Genomic DNA, 19,725 nt, shown 5'->3' with positions numbered 1-19,725 from the left:
TAACAGACTCGGCCTGAACTACTGAGAAGGAACTGAGACTTCATATGAAAGTTAAAATAAAGCTGAAGATCATCTGCTTCAACCACTTCTTTCTACAGATGACAAAACTGAAATCCAGGTACAAAAATGACCTGCCCAAGATCAGACTTCAGTAGGCTCACAATGGTTAGGGTTTCAAAATCATCTCAATACTTATAGAACAGTGTCTATCAATTCAACAGTTCAGGACCTAAGATTTAGACATATAGATACTAGAAATAAAGCCAATGTTTTATCATTAATTTTGTTAAAAAACAAACAAAAGAAAAGAAACCTTGTTTCAAAATGAGAGGCTGGGCCATTAGCAACTTCAATATGCTTATGTAAGAGATTAGCATCATCTTCAGCCAGCTCTGGACCTTGGGCCAGCTTCTGCCATTCTCTCCGCCTGTCATGAGGTGCTCTTGGCACTTTTTCTGGTTCATGAGGACGATCTAGATTTTTCTGCTATAACAGATGTATTGAAACAAAGCCAAATGCTGAAGTTCTATGTTTTTAAAAAGAGGTTAAGACAATCAAAATAGAATTCTAACATCAATATTGAAAAAGCAACTCATCATAGTATAGTAAAAGTAAGAACAGAATAACTCATCATAGTATAGTAAAAACAACAACAGAGACAGTTCATTTGTGCATTCAGAGTTAAAATGTTAGGAGTTTGCTTGTAATCCCATTTTCTAATGTTTTTTTAACCTCCACTTGGAATTAATGTATCAGATAAAAACAGTATATCTGAGGAATAAAACTTGAGGTCAGAAAGTCCTTTCAGATGAAAAAAAATTCATCAACTCTGCTCCCTCATCTATTAGTTTTTGGTATAATGAGTGAAATTTCTATCATTAATTTTTCCAGCCCAAACTGGAAACTAGTACTAAGGTTATGTGACCTGAGAAGTGACTAATTAGCTAGCCAATACATTAGAAAAAAATCCAATTACCCAATTAAACCATAATAATAACTGTGTCACTAAACAGAAAATAGGGTATTTGAAAAATAAAACAGAAAGTGACTCAAACTGTGGGAGAACAAGTATAGAAAGGAAAGGTACAAAAAAGTCAAATGCCAAAGGGGTCAAGCAGGTAACATATTTCAATGGTAAGAGTTAGGTATAAGATGAGGCCTGCAGGGAACTAGATGCGCATGACCATCTAAGGGATTTCAGTTCAAAAATTTAAAAACCACTTTGTTTGTCAAACAAAACTGCTTGCAAGCGTAGCCTGGGCTACCAGTGATGAGTTTGCAAACTCTGGCCAGAACACTGGTACACTGTCTAGTGCAGAAAATAGTAACTTGCAGGCATTATGGGGCAGCAGAAGTAGCTACAGGAGAAACAGAGGGATGATAAAGACAAACTTTGCCACCTTCATAATTCTGCCTAAATCCAACTGTGCTTCTTTCTTTTATATTTCTAGCTATCATTAATATGGAATAAAACAGATCCAAGTGAATTTCATCAGAAAACAGAAAATGACAATACAGCAGACAGATAATAGGAATTTAGTGAAAATGTTATAATCTTTTCAGGGCATTTAGGATATGCTCTGTGGTAAGAGAATATTAACTAATCTACTTTACCAATATCTACAATGTTCCTTTCTTTCTTTTTCAGTAGAATGCCTTTCTCTTCCCTGGTCCACTCAATTCTTATTTGTTCTTTAAGATTCATTACAAGCTTTGTTGAAGTGTTAATCAGGTCCATCCTGTCTAGAGCGGGTGCTATTTTGTGCTACTCAAACTCTCCGTGCATACCTCTGTTAGGGTACTTATCACACCATAATTGCACCCCACTGGACTATGATCTTTCTGTGTGGTTACTATATGGACCAAATAAAATAAAACTGTCAAAGTATAGAATTAATAAAATTCCACATATGCAACAAAACACAAATACATGAAAACTAACTTCAATTTTCTGAATTTCTTGTAATACCTTCTGCTTCCTCTTTTCCTTCCTCTTATCCTCTGTATCCTGTAACATTTTTTCTTTCCAAAGATCAAAGAAATATGAAGGATTGGTATAAAACTTCAAACCTTCTTTACCATCATCTCTGAAATATAAAATATCAATGAAAATATACATTAGTAAGACTTAGGCAATCAGAATAGAAATTATTTTACTAAAATTGTTTCTTCTTACATTAACAAAATATAGCATGTGTAAAAATACTGGCAAAGTAAATCAGAATATGCACCAATAGAACATTTCTCACAAATCAGACAGGAAACTAAGGAAAATGGAAAACCAGAAGTTTTGCAGAGTTTGTGTTAATAAAGTACAACTGGACAATTTTCATCCCTAACTTCTACTGAATACAAAATTTTCTGTAAGTCCTATGGGAAATTTCAATAATTACAAATGATTCTGCCAAAGATCAAAGCCTGAAAGGATAACAGAATAGAGAAATTATACAGGGTTTCTGCCAATACTCTTACTATCATCTTATCAAACAGAAAGAAAAGTCACCAACTAGTCATTCTAATAGTAATAGCTATATCCAATTACTTGCATACTGACATAGTTTCAAATAACCATCTGAATACCATTTCATTTAGGATGTGTTGTGCCTCTTAAATTCCTCATTTAACAATTTATGTGAAAGACTCAAAGAAAGGCTGAATAACTCGAGATTTTTTTTAAATGGCAAAAAAAACCCAGATACTATATATTCATTACACAGAAATATGATGCATACAGATCAAGAGTAGATAAGAGCAAGAAAAAATGATATTTATTTTATTAATGTGAGATTTTGAACTCTTTTTGTTTTCCATCAAATTAGAAATTAAAAAGACAATAACAACTCCTTGTACCTTTAGAGTAGTATCTGCCATTGGCTTTTCTTAAAAATATTTGTCAAAACAACTCCTTTGATTTGTATGCCAGAATCCTGGGAACTCACCTAGTGAATAAAGCAAAGGTTTTCTAAAGGTGTTGTCTACGGAGTGCTCTCTGCATTGGTCAGGAATCCAGTGAAATAAAAAAGTGTTTGGGGATTTAGCATTTAAAGTTAGACCTCTTTGAACTTGAAGTCTGAGATAAGTAACCAGCCTTATTTATTAGCCTACTAACCTGTAAGGAGTGAGTATATTGAGAGGAGGAGGCTGTTCACAAACATCATATGTCTCTTGTAATGGAATAGGCAAAGTCTTGCGGTCGAAAAGCTGCTGATCTTGAATTGTAGAACTTCGGAAGGCTTTTCTCATTGTTATATCTTGCAAAGATACTAAAACAAAAATCCAACATGTACCATTTTATTTTACTAACATGATTTAATATAAGGACAAATTCATACACTGTATTTGTTTAAAAGTCAAAAGGCTGTGACTGTAGTGGCTTATGAATCAGGAACCACATTTTTTAAATAAATGCTCTTATCATTATATCACAAATAATTTTGTGCTTTATTTTCCCAATTAGATGGACTTTAATGCAACCTCTGATTTCTAAGGCTCAGAAAGCTCTAATGACACCTGAAGCACATTTTACATTTTCCATCAAAACATCTTTTTCTTTTCTCTACTTACCATATTATCCTTCATCAACCTACATTTTCCTCTTTTTTTCCTATAATCTTTATTCCATCCCCCTTTATTACTTTTATTTAGCTTATACCATTAACACTGAAGGAATTGCTTCGCTATTAGTAGTATTCTGGGCTAAACACAGTATTGCCCTCTATGCCATAAAGATTATAAATATTGTAACATGGACTATAAAGTTAAAATAAATCTACTGTAAAGAAAATGAAATTTTCAAGTACTGGGCAATCTGTATTATTGCCTGTTTCACTTTTATCTTGTACTATAAAGATCTCTAATTAACTACAAGTTCTTAAGGACTGAAGCTGTCTTATACATTAGTACTTCTAGTAAGTAACACAATTTATTACTTACAGTACCTCTAGTAAGTAATACATATGAGGATTTAAAATTACTTCATTTACTCATTTTCTTTTGGACTGTGCAGCATGTTTAAACAAAAATGTGCCAAAATACTAGATTCTTAACTCATAGAGTGATTTCTTGATATTAAAAAATTAGGTGACTTTATATTGAAATATACATATTTGCATATGATTTTTAGTATGATAAATGCTTTATGCCATAAAAAGGTCAGTACTAAATAATCATAACGAGTCCTAAATTATTTTCCTCCCTAAAATAGTATCTCTTTCATCCTCACAAATAAAATAACACTCAACACAAATGCCTGGATCTATGAAGTAAGTGAAGCAATGAGGCTGGCTGTGCAATAGCCACAATATGACTGCATCCCCAGCAATTCCACTGCTACCTGACTTGTAACACACTTAAAAACAACAAAATAAAATTCAAAGAAGGAAAACAAATTTTTCCACTAACACTAAAGAGTAGTATGAGAGATATTTAATGAGTACAAACTATAGTGGTAGATGTTTTCACTAATTTTTACTTAACCTTTATAATAACTTAATGAGATAGGCATTATTATGCCATTTGTAAACATACAAAAATAGAAAATATTACATAACTGGGCCAAGATAAATTGGTTAATAAACAGTAGAGCTAGAACAGAAAATGCAGATTTGTCTGCCTTTGAGGCTAATCTCTTTGCCACAATACCATATACTGTTCCTCTGGCTCATGTCAGAAGTGGTCTCTGTTTTCTGCAATCAAAATGAACCAATTCTTGCCACTATCCTATCCCACTTATTAACCATTAAATATAAAACCTAGTGTTTAATCTCCCAAAACTTTCTTAGTAAAGAATATAAAGAACATGTAAAGTAATAAGCATTTTTCATTCTTCAGTTCCTCTTAATTATCATTTCTCATTTGTTAACAGACCAATGTGACAAAGCCCCTTGCAGCTGCCAACAGTGACATATTACTTAGTGTTATATAACACAGCAAGTCAGCAAAATGTTTGTAAACATATTGAACTAAATATAATTGTACAGATCTTTGTTTAAAACTCAGTTTTTTACCCATTCTAAATTATTATGATAGTTCTATTACTATTTAATGGTAATTAAAAAACCCAAAATACTGATGTTACATTCTGTAATTTATTATTCTACTCACAATGTTATTTCATTTGAACTGTAATGGAGTTAAAAAATCTAGGTTAAATAATTTTGAAAATTCCTCTATCCAACATCCCCAAGACAATTTCAAAGTAAGTGGTTCAACTTTAAGATTCTGAATTCTTCCCCAAAGCTCCATATAATTTTAAAGGAAACCAAATAATTCTGACAGTTGTAGGCACATTAAGAATTTTTTTAAACACTTAAAACTATCTTAAGTTATTTACTAGTACCTATATTTTCATTTTCAATTTTAATGGGAATGCTAAAGTATCTTAAAATTTAACAGTATTTTGAAACTTAATGTTAATTTTTATTTCTGTTACATAAAAGAGCTGCTTGTGTATATTTTAGATGAAAAGTACTTGTAACTTACATATTTAAATTATTTAAAAAAGAAATTTTGAATACAAATTATATATTTGAAAGTATGGCCATAAATTTTTTTAAAATATTAGCAGTGACTTTTACTTCACAAATTTCATGATGTGTAACTGATATACACAAAAAGTTTCAAAGGATATCACCAAGAAAAAAATCACCACAGAATGAAAGAAAACTTTCTAAATCATAAGATTTGGGACTTGGATGCAGAATATGTATGTACAGAACTTGCATAACTCAACAATAAAAGGAAAAATAATCCAAATTAAAAATAGGAGAAGGATCTGAACAGTTTTCCAAGGAAGATACACAAATGGCCAGTAAATCATTTAAACCCTGTTTTCTTAAAAAATCAGATCACTATTTTTTATTATTATTTTTTTACATTAAGTTTGAGTAAACTCCGTGAGTTGGTGACGGATAGGGAAGCCTGGGGTGCTGCGATTCATGGGGTCGCAGAGTCGGACACGACTGAGTGACTGAACTGAACTGTGAATTACATTTGACTGTAGTTTTATTAAAGGAACAAGCACATGCTAACTATGTATTGACAACTTTGTCATAAGACTTCTGGTACAATGTAAAGTCCAGATCCAGCCCTTTGCACAAACAGAATCATTTTTCTTTTACTTGTTTTTGACTGAATTAGTTGCAGTTGCTAACATTTAAAAACAAGAGGTATGAGATAGACATCTAGATATCCCGGACAAAAAAAAGATCTGGAATGACCAGACTGACTTTCCCCTCATGTCACCCAAATACCAACAATCCACTCCCTGTTTGTATAGTCTCTCAAAATTGTGCACTTGGTCCACTTCACTCAGAGTAACTAGGATGAAAAACCTGGTTTTAATCCTATCCACCACTTTCTTGCTGGGTGACTTGTCTCTAAATAGCTTGTAAGCCATGAAAAGATGCTCAACATCATTAGTCATCAGGGAAACGCCAATACATTCTACAAAATGAACCAGTATTGAAAACATTATGCTAAGAAATAAAAGAAGCCAGTCACAAAAAATCATATGCTATACGATTCCATTTATATGAAATGTCTAGAATAGGCAAATCCAAAGAGATAGAAAGTAGACAGTGATTGCCAGGGAGAAGGGGAGATAAGAAGTAACTCCATTAGATATTGGGTTTCTTTCTGGGGTGAGGAGAATGTTCTAAAACTGACTGTGGTGATAGTCACGTAACAGAGAAAATGCTAAATTCCATTGAATCATACACTTTACAAGAGGTAACTGTAGGGTATATGAAATATACCTCAATAAAGTTTTCTTTTTTTTTTTTTAAAGTACTGTCTTGGTTTTTTCTCATATCTAGACCTGTGAGTTTGTATCTTCGCATGCAAAGGAAACTTGGCATAGGAAGTATTCACCTCTCCATATTTAGGCATTAAATTAGGTAATGTCAGAAATTTTGGTTCAATCACTAAAACATCCTTACATTTTATATATTTGCTATATAAAAGGTAGCAAAATTACCTTTTGATTTTTCCAGTGATATCCTTTAGTATTTTTATTGCTCAAGTTAGATAAATAACTTAGTTAAAATAAAAATGCTATTCCACAAAAAATATTTTGAACAGAATATTATAAGAGATTCACATTAAATAATTCTCTAGGGTAGATAGGCAAAAATTATGTTCTTAATAATTTCATTTCTCTTGGTAGAAAAACAAAAAAAAAAAAACAGAGCCATTGAGAAGCAACAACATTCAATATATTCTATCAATGCATGAAACGTTTTACCACTGACGTTTTTACATTTTAGCCTGTAATGTGATTTTTTAAGCCTGATATCCCTAGCTTAATATCTCACTATAGAACATTTTTGTCCTGTAGGTTGGCAATTTGGGGTTTTGTTTTTTTTTGGAGGGGAGGAAATGTTCATTTAAAATGGGAAGTAACATTTAAATAACCAGATCAGATTCTGGTGATTTTAGCAATTTGCACATATAAAAGCATATTAAAAGGAATTTTCATTCTTTAAAAAGAAAAAACCAAACCTAAGAATTTCAGATAATTTTCAAATAACTTTTATTTTTAAGACAAAAGTACATAAATAAATTATAAAGGAGATACTGAGCCCACAGGTCACAACCACTAAAGCCTGCATGCCTAAAACATGTGCTCTGCCACAAGAGAAACTACTGCAATGAGAAGCCTCCACCGCACGCAGTGAAGACCCAGCACAGTCATAAATAAATAAATAAAAATTACAAGGGAGAAAGAAAAGAGAAAGAAAATGGAAGAAAAGTCTGGCTTAAAAAAAATTTATGTCAAAAAATGAAGAGCTATCTAATAGACAAGAAGAACAAAAAAAAGAGTAGACAACTCAGGAGAGTCACGCTAATGGCATTTACAGATAAGCCACCAACCTATTACAACATGTACAACAAAGGTCGTGGGTAAAAAATATTTGCAGTAAATTCATGTTTTTTGTGTGTCTCTTTGATTAACAGAAGCACCTTTCTCCCAGTTGTTTTTTTTAAATAAATTCATGTATAATACTGTTCTTATATATATCACTCATTCTACCTAACCAAAAACATACATGTGAAAGAAAATATGCATAAACTTACATTCTTCTTCTTTAGGATCAAGCTGTGTAACACTGACAGATAAACGGTCCACACGTTCTTGTAATGAGTTAACTCTGAAGGAAAAACTATGTGCTTCATTGAATAATTCTCCAAATATATCTTCAGCATATTTACCTAAGCAAAAATGAAGCATATACCATAAAGTTTAAAGTTATCAGAGATAAATATAAACCAAATTGACATTTAAAATGCTGCCCCAATGAATTTTATATTTATCTGAAACCAGTTTAAACTTTAAACCCTCACCTACAGTAATCTAACTGATAGAGTTGGAAAAAACAAACCCTAGGAAATATGGTTTTAAATACTAGATCTACCACTTTCTGGTAGGTGACTTGTGGCTAAAATGGAAATACTCTCCTGCTCTACCCCTATCTATACACCACTTTCACTTCCCTTTATACACCTGTTAAGGGTTAGAAAGGTTATGATGTAAAGTAAAAATAAATAATACATCTCTTAATCCCAAATCAGCAATCATAAACAGAGTCTACACTAGAACTGAATTTCAGGCCAAGTGACAGAATGCAAGATTCTTCATAAACCTAATAGATGACCAAATCTCAGGTATGCCCAAAACAAAGATTGTGAAAATTTATGAGATATATTTTACATTTTCTCTCATTCTAGTTTCTTAAAAAATCATAAATCTAAAATCACTGTATTCCTCCAGTCATGTAAATTTCCATTATGAAAAGAATAAACCAAAATAATCCCATTCGAAAAGGAGCAATAAAAATTTCTATCGAATAAAAAAGTCAGGGAGAAGTTTCAGATGACCTAGAATTTAAAAATATTCAACTGCATTTAGAATATATAAACAAATGAATACTCACAATATAAAGATAAGCCAATTACTATCTATACCTTGAATTAAAAAAAAAATTGATTGTCTTCCTAAATCAAGACAACTTAGACCCAAGCATACTGTCTAGGTTAAATGAGGCTCAACAGTAAGCTCTATAACCTGTAACAGGGTACTTACATACTTACATAATGAATTCATTAATCTCTCCAGTTTACATTTGAACAATGGCTGTTTTTTTTCAAAGCACTTTAGTACATTATCAGTTAAATCAACAAATGTTTACTGAAGGTTCAGTAAACTGTGCCTGGTAGGCGTTATTTCCTACTGAAGACACCAAAAAATAAAACACAAAATTCCTATCCTAAAAGATTTTATAATCTTTAGGCAAAAAAATCAGAATTTTAATTTCTTTATAATTAAGAGAAAAAGGATAATTTATACATTTTCATTCGCTCACATATATTCTCTAAACCAAAATGCCAGTCAATGTTCTAGATCCTGGAGACAGAAAAATGATTGGAAGAAGGTCTCTGCAACTGACAAGTTTTGAACAGAGGGAGAAACAGACATTTAAATAAAAATGAAAACCAATTTAATAATTAAGTCCAAATCTTTGTTCCCTTCACTCTGAGGCCTTGGTATAAATTTCCTCACCTGTAAAATAGAAATAAAAATATCTCCTTCAAAGAAATTATAAGAAAAAGAAGCAAAAAAAAAAAGCCAGGGGGAAGGGCAATGGTAGAGTGCCTGATACAGGACAGGAGCTTAACAACAGGCAGCTCTGACTACAGAACAAGGTCAAAGCACAGAGCACAGAGAAAGAAGCATCTAAACTTTTGGGTGTGGGATGGTATTAGAGAAACTTCCAGAGACAGTTTCTCTGGCAGATAAGAGAGGCATTACAGGTGGAAGTAAAGGCAAGTATAAAGTTACTCATTTATTCATCAAATGTTAAGAGACACAAAGATGGAAGAGACAATTCTATTCCTGAAAGAACTAAGTTTAATACACGGATCTTTAACTTACAATCTGTATACCACCTGAAATTATATGCAGATTTCTAATGCATTTGTATATTTTGGGAAAGAGAGCCCACAGGTTTTGGACTTTTTTTTTTTTTTTCTTTTTTAAACAGATTTTTTAAATAAAGTCTACACTTCCCCCACTTCAGGTTTAAGTGCCAAAGCACTGACGTACATAAGATAGACATCCCATTTGTTCTATTTTCATGTCCCTTCTTACTTTCTAAAATCTACCTCCTCCTTCTATCCCAGAGAAAGGTGAAATGAATAAAGTTCGCAATAGAAAGCTAATTGTCTATGTACCTGAATTTCAACTAAACTTACATTTATTATACTACTGTCTCTACCCAAGAAGCTGTGAGGTCTCATTATCTCTGATGTTAAAATCTATATCCTCTCATCTAACACTATCCTCTATATGAAGCTCCACCATATATATCTAATATCATTTGTACCTTTAATCCCTCTCACATGGGACTTCCCTGGCAGTCCAGTGGCTAAGACTGTGCTTCCATTGCAGGGATCTCGGGTTGGGGAACTAAGACCCCAACGTGCTGTGCAGCCAAAAAAAAAAAAAAAAAACCCCTCTCACATATTTATTTTTGCCTCCATTCGTTTGCTTACTTCTTCAAACAAGTTGAAAGGCCTTCCTTCTTCATTCCTCTACATTTTCCAAATTCTTCTGTTCCTCAAAGGCCCAGTTCAACTCATATTCATTCAGTAAGCCTCCTCTTATGACTTCACCTATGGTTATCTCTCTTTTCTCAGTTCCTATAATCTAAAACTCATGGTTTTTAATTATATACATGCTCACACTGTTTGAAACACACAGAATAGGTTCAGCATTCATCATACTAGACTCTTCAACTACATGGGGTGTGTTCTTTCAGGATAAAAAACATATACCTTCATCAAATAGCAAAATATTCAGTGTTATCTGTCCATTATCTACTAATTAGTCTTATAGAACCCATTTATTTATCTACCCTCTTACCCATCTACATTGCTACCTGTGAAATTTTCTGATTGAGAACAAGAAGTAGGCTCTATCAGCTCATCTCGGCAGCTCAAAGTGGCTATATTCAACAAGAGAAAGGCCTTGGGAAGAGAAAACACTAAAAGATCTCTCATATAATTAGAGTTCCAATGGCTGTTAAATAAGACATGGGCTTCCCTAGTGGCTCAGACGGTAAGGTCAGGAAGATCCCCTGGAGAAGGAAATGGCAACCTATTCCAGTACTCTTGCCTGGAAAATCCCATGAATGGAGGAGCCTGGTAGGCTACAGCTCATGGGGTCGCATAGAGTCAGACAAGACTGAGCAACTACTAAGTAGTAGTAGTAATAATGGGGAAAATTTTGGAATAGCAGAAGAAATTTAAATAAAGCAAATTCTAGGCTTTCAGTAATTATCTATCATAAAACAGAATTGTGTTCTACTAGGAAAAACAACTGAACTGGATGTATATTTTTGTAAGGATGAAGTCAGAACAATGTCCAGCCCCAAGCTACCTGGGCCCTGGAGTCCACCTTCACTACTGTGAAAGTGCTATAGCACTTTTGGTGCTAGGATTAGCATCAAAGCGGAAATATGCATTACGCAGAACCATTCTGAATAGCCTAGTCTTATAAGTAGTTCAGAGATTATTTAATGCATTAATTATTATTTTAACTGTTTTGGATGGAAACTGAAATAAAATCTACTCTAAGTTTCCCTGTCTTAAATAAAAATTAAACATAATTTAATCTGTTTTTGAGGACTCAAAGTCATAAATTATGAGAAACAACAGCATTAAAATGTATAATTTTACATTAAATGCAGTTACATTAAATGGCCTTGTTCCAGATTTTATGTTGCTTCTCCTCTTGTCACTTCTTCCTTCGCTATAAACTACACCTTTTGATTGGCTTCAGTAATGCCTCCTTCTGTTATTGGCATCCCCCTTCCCCCACATTTCCTCTTTTAATTCTCTGAAGCATGAATGTTTGGAAACCACATCATTAACCTGTCTGAATTACCAAAGTAAAAGAAAACAAACTTGGAGAGGGATCAACTGGCTATTTTATGTACATGGTCTTCAGCCTGGACTTGTTTATTCTGGCTATCTTGAGGCCTTTTAAATTTAATTCCAGGTTCTCAACTATGTCAAGTGGGAAAGTTGTCAGAGAGCTTAATTTTAGGGTGGTAAACTAATGTTATACCTTGCTACAATATTTTATGCTTTTTCTTTTTCCTTTTTTGAATCTCTACAAACTACCATGAAAATGCCTCTATAGTCTCTGATTCCAAGTCTGAAGCACTCAAAGCCTAATTTAGTTATATTTTACAATGTATTTCTATTTCCAGAGCTTGGTTACAGCATAACCATGTGCTGGCTGACATATGTTGCTTATAATGGACTGCCTATACCAGACATGAAAATTCTTTACCTTTATATTATGTGAGAAATGTGTTAATACTGCAAAATTGACACTCTTAATCATTACATTAGTTCTAAATTCTATATTGAAAATACACCTAAAATAAGATGCCTATATTAGATCTAACATTCATTTTGAAGAAATATTTTAACCAAACTTATTAATGTCATTTCTATGCACTTAACATGCATTTTAATATTAACAAGCTGATGCGCCTATTTATATATAGCATATATAAATTTTAAATGAAGTTATGTTATGTTACATTATTAGAATATAACATATAAAACCAGTTAGTACTAGCAAATGACTTTAAACAATATATTAATCATATATTACTACTTTCTTGGACTTTTCTTTTTACTTGTTTCAAAAGTACACTCTATATTGAATTGCTCAAGAAAGAAACAAGTAAACAGTATGTTAGTGATTCACACCCAATATCTAACCTGGGGAAAAAAAAAAAAAATACCAAGTGGAACAAAGAATATACTTAAATTCAAATAAACAGTCTTTTAATTTACTCTTACAACTATTTCACAAGCAATGTAGAAATTTAGTGCTCTCACCAAGAACATTAAAATACAACTTTATGTTGCTCTGGCTACATGAATATGTCCAAATGCTCTCACTTGAAACAAATCAGATTAACAACCTCATTTTACCTTGTGCTAAGTACTCAATTATAAAAAGACAAAAGTTAATAGTAAAAGAAAAGAGGAGTCAATCCTGGCTATTAAGGATAATCTGTGTAGGTGGGTATGGCTGACAAATCTAGGACTACTTAGAGATGATATCTAGACCAAAAACATCTTATTTTGTCTTTAAAATAAAATATAGATGTCTAATAAAAAGCAAATCCTTCAATTCAAAAGATAAACTGGATTTAAAAAAATTTTTCTAACATTACATTTACAATAAATGGGAAATAATTCCTTAACCTAGCAGCTCTGTTATAAAGTCTTATAATGGAAACAGACTGACCTTCACCTCCTCCCTTAACCTGTCCCTTCCATTGGCCTGTATTATCTGGCCAGTCTGCTGGCCTTCTGTCTGCCATCAGGCTGCCAATCAGACACTTGACTCATATGCTAATGTCCTTTAGACAATCCACTTGACTAACCTAATCCTCGACTAGTCAGTTACTATCCCACATTTTTCACTTTTAGATATTTGATAATATAAAAATATATCCCTAGGCTAAAAAGATATATAAAGAGATACTAGTATCCAAAACACAAATAGCTAAAGCCTCTAGAAAAGTAGACAGTGATAACAAGCAAGCAAAAGTACAACTCTACCACCACCATCTATAGTCCAAATCATATTTTAAAAACAATCTCAGTAATTCTTATGCATCATGTGATTCTGTTGCTAAAAGATTCTGTCCTTATTTCCCTTCCCCAGATCCAAGAGAAGAAATGATTTTAAAATGCATTAATTTTATTAAAATGACACTTTTTTTCAAAATAATTAGATAATTCTGCACTCTTCTTATTAACTATCGCCCCCCCACCCAAATTAGTCACAAGAATATTGTTTTAACACCCCAATGTATAACTCTGGTTTGTGAGTAATATTTTTAATTGATGTAAAAATACTTACTTAGGCTACTTAGTTGTCTAATTATATTTGCCAAGGAAATATTGGTCACACATTCCAGTTCATTCTTAATTCCTCTAGGCAGTGCTGTGTGACACAAGTGCCTAGGATCAATGTTTCTTTTCACTAAAGGCATCTTGAGATCAACCTTTGTGCCAGTTCACCTGCAGGAAATCATACAATAAATTAACACTTTTCAGTCTAAACCAACACAGAGTGAGACCTTATATTTCACATTTCATAATAAAATATTTATTAGTATGAAGACGGTGAAAATGGAGTCACACCTGACCAAATAAAACTGATTTAACATTTTTATCAATTATTAGAATGTCAATATTATATTAAACATTTTTTAAAACTTACTTTCAATGTCAGCTGCTTCATGATCAATTCATAATCATTATCACTATTATTCTCTTGACACCACTGATTTTACTTACTACAACTAGAGGTTTTGTTCTAGAAAGTTAGTATGGAAGGTCCTCTGTAAGGAATTATCTAAGAGGATTAAAGAAGCTGCAAGATTAGCATCAAAGTTACTTTTCCATATAAAATGTGGAAAAAATGAGGCATTCAATAGCTCAAAAATCAAATAGTCCGTGTAATCTTCAATCTCATCAAAACCAACCAAAAAATATTTATTTAATTGATTAACCTTCTTTGAATTACAATCAGTCCTTACTTCCCAGGCTTCCCATATGCACAAATTTCAGCTTCCACAGTTCAGTTAAATAATACCAGTCCCCCAACAATATGGTTCTAATTTGACTTACTACAGTATACTAACTACATAAATACAAATTCCTTTGCAGGCACTTCAGTTCACAAGTTACCGTGTTAATAAGAGAGGAATATCATTTCAGTGACCAATCATATCACTTTTTTTCAAACTCTGTTGGTGAAAGGTGACTTCTCATCTGTTACTCAGTTTACCTATAGACAGCAAAGAATGTAGTTGGTTTATCTTCTTGCCTCCCAATGATAAACTCATGTGAAATTTTACAAAATGATAACTGAAAGAGAGAACTGGCCAATAATGATAAAAATGTGGCAAAGAAAGAAAAAATGATGACACTGGAGTGAAATTCAAATTGACTCTAAGTGGATTAACAGAAAAAAACAACTGATTGTGGGAATGTTGCCACTATCCTATTTGAGAGACACTAGATATGCAGTCAGAGGAATTTAGTGAAGGTAAAATTATTGAATTGAGGAAAGTAGTTGTCACAAAAAGATGTCCCAAAAGAAGCAACAACAGCAAAAAACTTCACAATAAAGGAATTTTTAGGTAAGAAGAGAAGTGAAAAGCAAAAGAGAAAAGGAAAGATAAAAGCATCTGAATGCACAGTTCCAAAGAATAGCAACGAAAGATAAGAAAGCCTTCCTCAGTGATCAATGCAAAGAAATAGAGGAAAACAATAGAATGGGAAAGACTAGAGATCTCCAAGAAAATTAGAGATACTAAGGGAACATTTCATGCAAAAATGGGCTCAATAAAGGACAGAAATGGTATGGACCTAACAGAAGCAGAAGATATTAAGAAGAGGTGGCAATAATACACAGAAGAACTGTACAAAAAGATCTTCAGACCCAGATAATCACGATGGTGGGATCACTCACCTAGAGCCAACATCCTGGAATCTGAAGTGTAGTAGGTCTTAGGAAGCATCACTACTAACAAAGCTAGTGGAGGTGATGGAATTCCAGTTGAGCTATTTCAAATACTAAAAGATGATGCTGTGAAAGTGCTGCACTCAATATGCCAGCAAATTTGGAAAACTCAGCAGTGGCCACAGGACTGGAAAAGGTCAGTTTTCATTCCAATCCTAAAGAAAGGCAATCCCAAAGAATGCTCAAACTACCACACAATTGCACTCATCTCACATGCTAGTAAAGTAATGCTCAAAATTCTCCAAGCCAGGCTTCAGCAATATGTGAACCGTGAACTTCCAGATGTTCAAGATGGTTTTAGAAAAGGCAGAGGAACCAGAGATCAAATTGCAAACATCCGCTGGATCATCGGAAAAGCAAGAGAGTTTCAGAAACACATCTATTTCTGCTTTACTGACTACGCCAAAGCCTTCAACTGTGTGGATCACAATAAACTCTGGAAAATTCTGAAAGAGATGAGAATACCAGACCACCTGACCTGCCTCTTGAGAAACCTGTATGTAGGTCAGGAAGCAACAGTTAGAACTGGACATGGAACAACAGATTGGTTCCAAATAGGAAAAGGAGTATGTCAAGGCTGTATATTGTCACCCTGCTTATTTAACTTATATGCAGAGTACATCATGAGAAACGGTGGGCTGGAGGAAGCACAAGCTGGAATCAAGATTGCCGAGGGAAATATCATTAACCTCAGATATGCAGATGACACCATTCTTATGGCAGAAAATGAAGAAGAACTAAAGGGCCTCTTGATGAAAGTGAAGAAGGAGAGTGAAAGAGTTGGCTTAAAGCTCAACATTCAGAAAACTAAGATCATGGCATCTGGTCCCATCACTTCATGGGAAACAGATGGGGAGACAGTGGAAACAGTGGCTGACTTTATTTTTCGGGGCTCCAAAATCACTGCAGATGATGACTGCAGCCATGAAATTAAAAGACGCTTACTCCTTGGAAGGAAAGTCATGACCAACCTAGACAGCGTATTAAAAAGTAGAGACATTACTTTCCCAACAAAGGTCCATCTAGTCAAGGTTATGGGTTTTCCAGTGGTCATGTATGGATGTGAGAGTTGGACTATAAAGAAAGCTGAGCACTGAAGAATTAATGCTTTTGAACTGTGGTGGTGGAGAAGACTCTTGACAGTCTCTTGGACTGCAAGGAGATCCAACTAGTCCATCCTAAAGGAGATCAGTCCTAGGTGTTCACTGGAAGGACTGATGTTGAAGCTGAAACTCCAATACTTTGGTCACCTGATGTGAAGAGCTGACTCATATGAAAAGACCCTGATGATGGGAAAGACTGAGGGCAGGAGGCGAAGGGGACACAGAGGATGAGATCGTTGGATGGCATCACCGACTCAACGGACATGAGTTTGGGTGAACTCCAGGAGCTGTCGATGGACAGGGAGGCTTGTCGTGCTGCAGTTCATGGGGTCGCAAAGAGTCAGACACGACTGAGCGACTGAACTGAACTGACTGAGGGATATTCCATGACACAAAGTGCAAAAGGATAAAATGTTGGAAGCTGATCTAAAATTAGTAGAAAAGAATAAGACAATTTGCAAGGCACAGAAAAGCTGCTTATTCCACTGGCTCTGTTTTTCTAAGTTATATAAGGAGAAGGCAAAGCACTGTTCAAACTACTCTTGGTAAGTTTTTACCAAGAAATAAAGCACTAGCACTATAATTCAGTTTCTAATACATTTAGAAACATTATACTAAATTATATTAGCTTTACTTTTTTTTCATTTCCTTATATGTTTATAACTAAAATAGGAGAATTTTAAATGTTTTGACAAATTTTTAAAGATCATGGAACAGCTGTTAATTTTGTCTCATTAATTTTGATTAATAAGATGATTTTGTATAGTTTTATTATCTTATACAGGCATTTTTTTTGGTCCCACACTACCATGCTAAATGAGGACTGCCTATACTTACTTACTGGTAAACAATGCTTACTGAAGGAAGGCATTTATTATTTACTGAACTTTAATAACTACCAAAAGGAAAGTTTTGTATAAATCTAATTGCATTTTAAGTGTTACTGATGAACTTCTTTAAAAACAAACTTTTACATGAAATCTGTCTCCTCTGACCACTTTGCCCAGCATTTTCTCTACATTTTTAAACCTTTTTACAATTGTACAATATGAAGTTCACTTTTAAAAAAGTATACAAAATTGTACAGTTTCAATGATTTAAACAAACATGCATGCTAACATAGGAGCCAAAACATAAGAAAAAACCTAAGAAATAAAAACCCCAGAACAGTCCCACTTTGGTCTCCTCTCCAATCACCCTTACTTCTTTCTTCCCCAAAGGTACCCATTATTCTGACTCTTACAAGACACATTTCCTTGTTTTTCTTTACACTTTCACACCTTAAGCAGGTAACTCTAAACACTGTTTTATTTTTATTGCTTCTTGAAGTTTATGTGTCTAGAACCATATGTTATGTATTATTTGTGTCTTGCCTTTTACAGTTAACATTATACTTGTAACATTCATCTCTGTCGCTTTGTGTAACTGTAGGGTGTTCATTTTCAATGCTGTAAGATACTCTACTGTATAATTACACCACAATTTATTTACCCACTCTAATGTTGATATTATATATATGAGTTGTTTCTGCTGCTGCTAAGTCGCTTCAGTCATGTCCGACTCTGTGCGACCCCATAGACAGCAGCCCACGAGGCTCCCCGGTCCCTGGGATTCTCCAGGCAAGAACACTGGAGTGGGTTGCCATTTCCTTCTCCAATGCATGAAAGTGAAAAGTGAAAGTGAAGTAGCTCAGTCGTGTCCAACTCTTAGTGACCCCATGGACTGCAGCCTACCAGGCTCCTCCATCCATGGGATTTTCCAGGCTAGAGTACTGGAGTGGGTGCCACTGCCTTCTCCAGAGTTGTTTCTAGTTTGAGGTTATTATGCACAATACTATGAACATTCATGTACAAGTGTCTTGATATACACATTTCTGTTGGGAGTATACTTCAGGAAAATAGCTAGGTTAAGGACATGCACAGCTTGAACCTTAGGAGATGATGTCAAACTGTTTCAAGAGCAGCTGTACCAAAGTATGCTCCTTTCAGCAGTGTAGGAGGTTGCTGTTGCTCCACATCCTCACAACACTTGATGCTGTCAGTTTTTTACAAAAATCTAGCAATTCTTGTATGTAAGTTATGACAGAGTACTGCAGTTTTATGTTGTCCCCAATTACTGAGAGTTTAAGCACCTTTCCATATGTTTATCTTTTGGATCTTCCTCATCTGAGAAGTGCCTATCCAATGCTCTTGCCTATCTCCTTTCTGCTATTTGTTGTGTTAGGGCTGATTTGTAAGAGCGCTGGCTATGAGCCATCTGAAGGTTATGTATGATGCAAATATCTTCTCTTGTGTCATTTGTTATCTCACGCCCTTGAAGCCTTTTATGAGAAAGTGATGGAATTTATCCATCTTTTTAAGTTTACTATAAAAGCACAGATTTTTAAAAAATCATTTTATACACTAAGATCACAAGTATGAGCTTCTGTTTTATCTCTTAGCTTTGTTGTTTTGCCTTGTACTTTCAATTTATAATTGACATGGAATTAATTTTTTGTGAATGGTATTAGGAAGCAGTCAAGTTTCTTATATATTATTTCAACACCATTCATTGAAAAGACTATTCTTTCCCCATTGCTCTACTGTGCTACTTTTTTCATAAACCAAGTTTCTACGTATCCTTCAATCCATTTTGAGGTTCTATAGTGTTTCACTAATCTGTCCACCTAAAGCTAATCTCAGTGGAGCTCTACAGTAAGTCTTGATATCCAATAGGGCAAGTCCTCCTACCTTGCACAAAAGCATTTTGAATGTATTGAATTCATATTAAAATTCCAATGGTATTTTTCAAAGAATTAGAAAAAGCAACCCTAAAAATTCTCATGGAAATACCAAAAACCCCAAACTGCCAAAGCAATCTTAAGAAGAACAAAGCTAGAAGCAAACACTTCCTGATTTTATACTAAAAGGGTATAGAAATTAAAAATTATGGTACTGACAGAAAAATAAGATATACAGACTCATGAGAATTAAGAATCCAGAGATAAATGCAAGTGTAAAT

General features: G+C 33.8%; 1 protein-coding gene across 4 annotated transcripts in view; it reads right to left on the bottom strand.

The window, feature by feature from the left end:
* Nucleotides 1-19,725, bottom strand: part of WASF1 (WASP family member 1) — a 67,999-nt gene that overhangs the window by 5,304 nt on the left and 42,970 nt on the right. For 2 of the 4 annotated variants that reach the window (XM_065911364.1, XM_065911365.1), the window contains exons 2-6: nt 13,952-14,112; nt 8,077-8,211; nt 3,110-3,263; nt 1,943-2,087; nt 314-483 (exon numbers count right to left, since the gene is read on the bottom strand). In XM_065911364.1, coding sequence (XP_065767436.1) covers nt 314-483; nt 1,943-2,087; nt 3,110-3,263; nt 8,077-8,211; nt 13,952-14,084 — 737 coding nt within the window. In that variant the 5' untranslated portion in view covers nt 14,085-14,112. Of the gene's footprint in view, nt 1-313; nt 487-1,942; nt 2,088-3,109; nt 3,264-8,076; nt 8,212-13,951; nt 14,113-19,725 lie in introns of all 4 variants that reach the window. The other 2 variants (XM_065911366.1, XM_065911367.1) reach the window with 2 other exon arrangements.

The sequence above is a fragment of the Muntiacus reevesi genome, chromosome 19, assembly GCF_963930625.1.
Source record: "Muntiacus reevesi chromosome 19, mMunRee1.1, whole genome shotgun sequence".
In the NCBI taxonomy this organism is placed as follows: Eukaryota; Metazoa; Chordata; class Mammalia; order Artiodactyla; family Cervidae; genus Muntiacus; species Muntiacus reevesi.
This window is presented reverse-complemented; position numbering and strand designations above follow the sequence as displayed.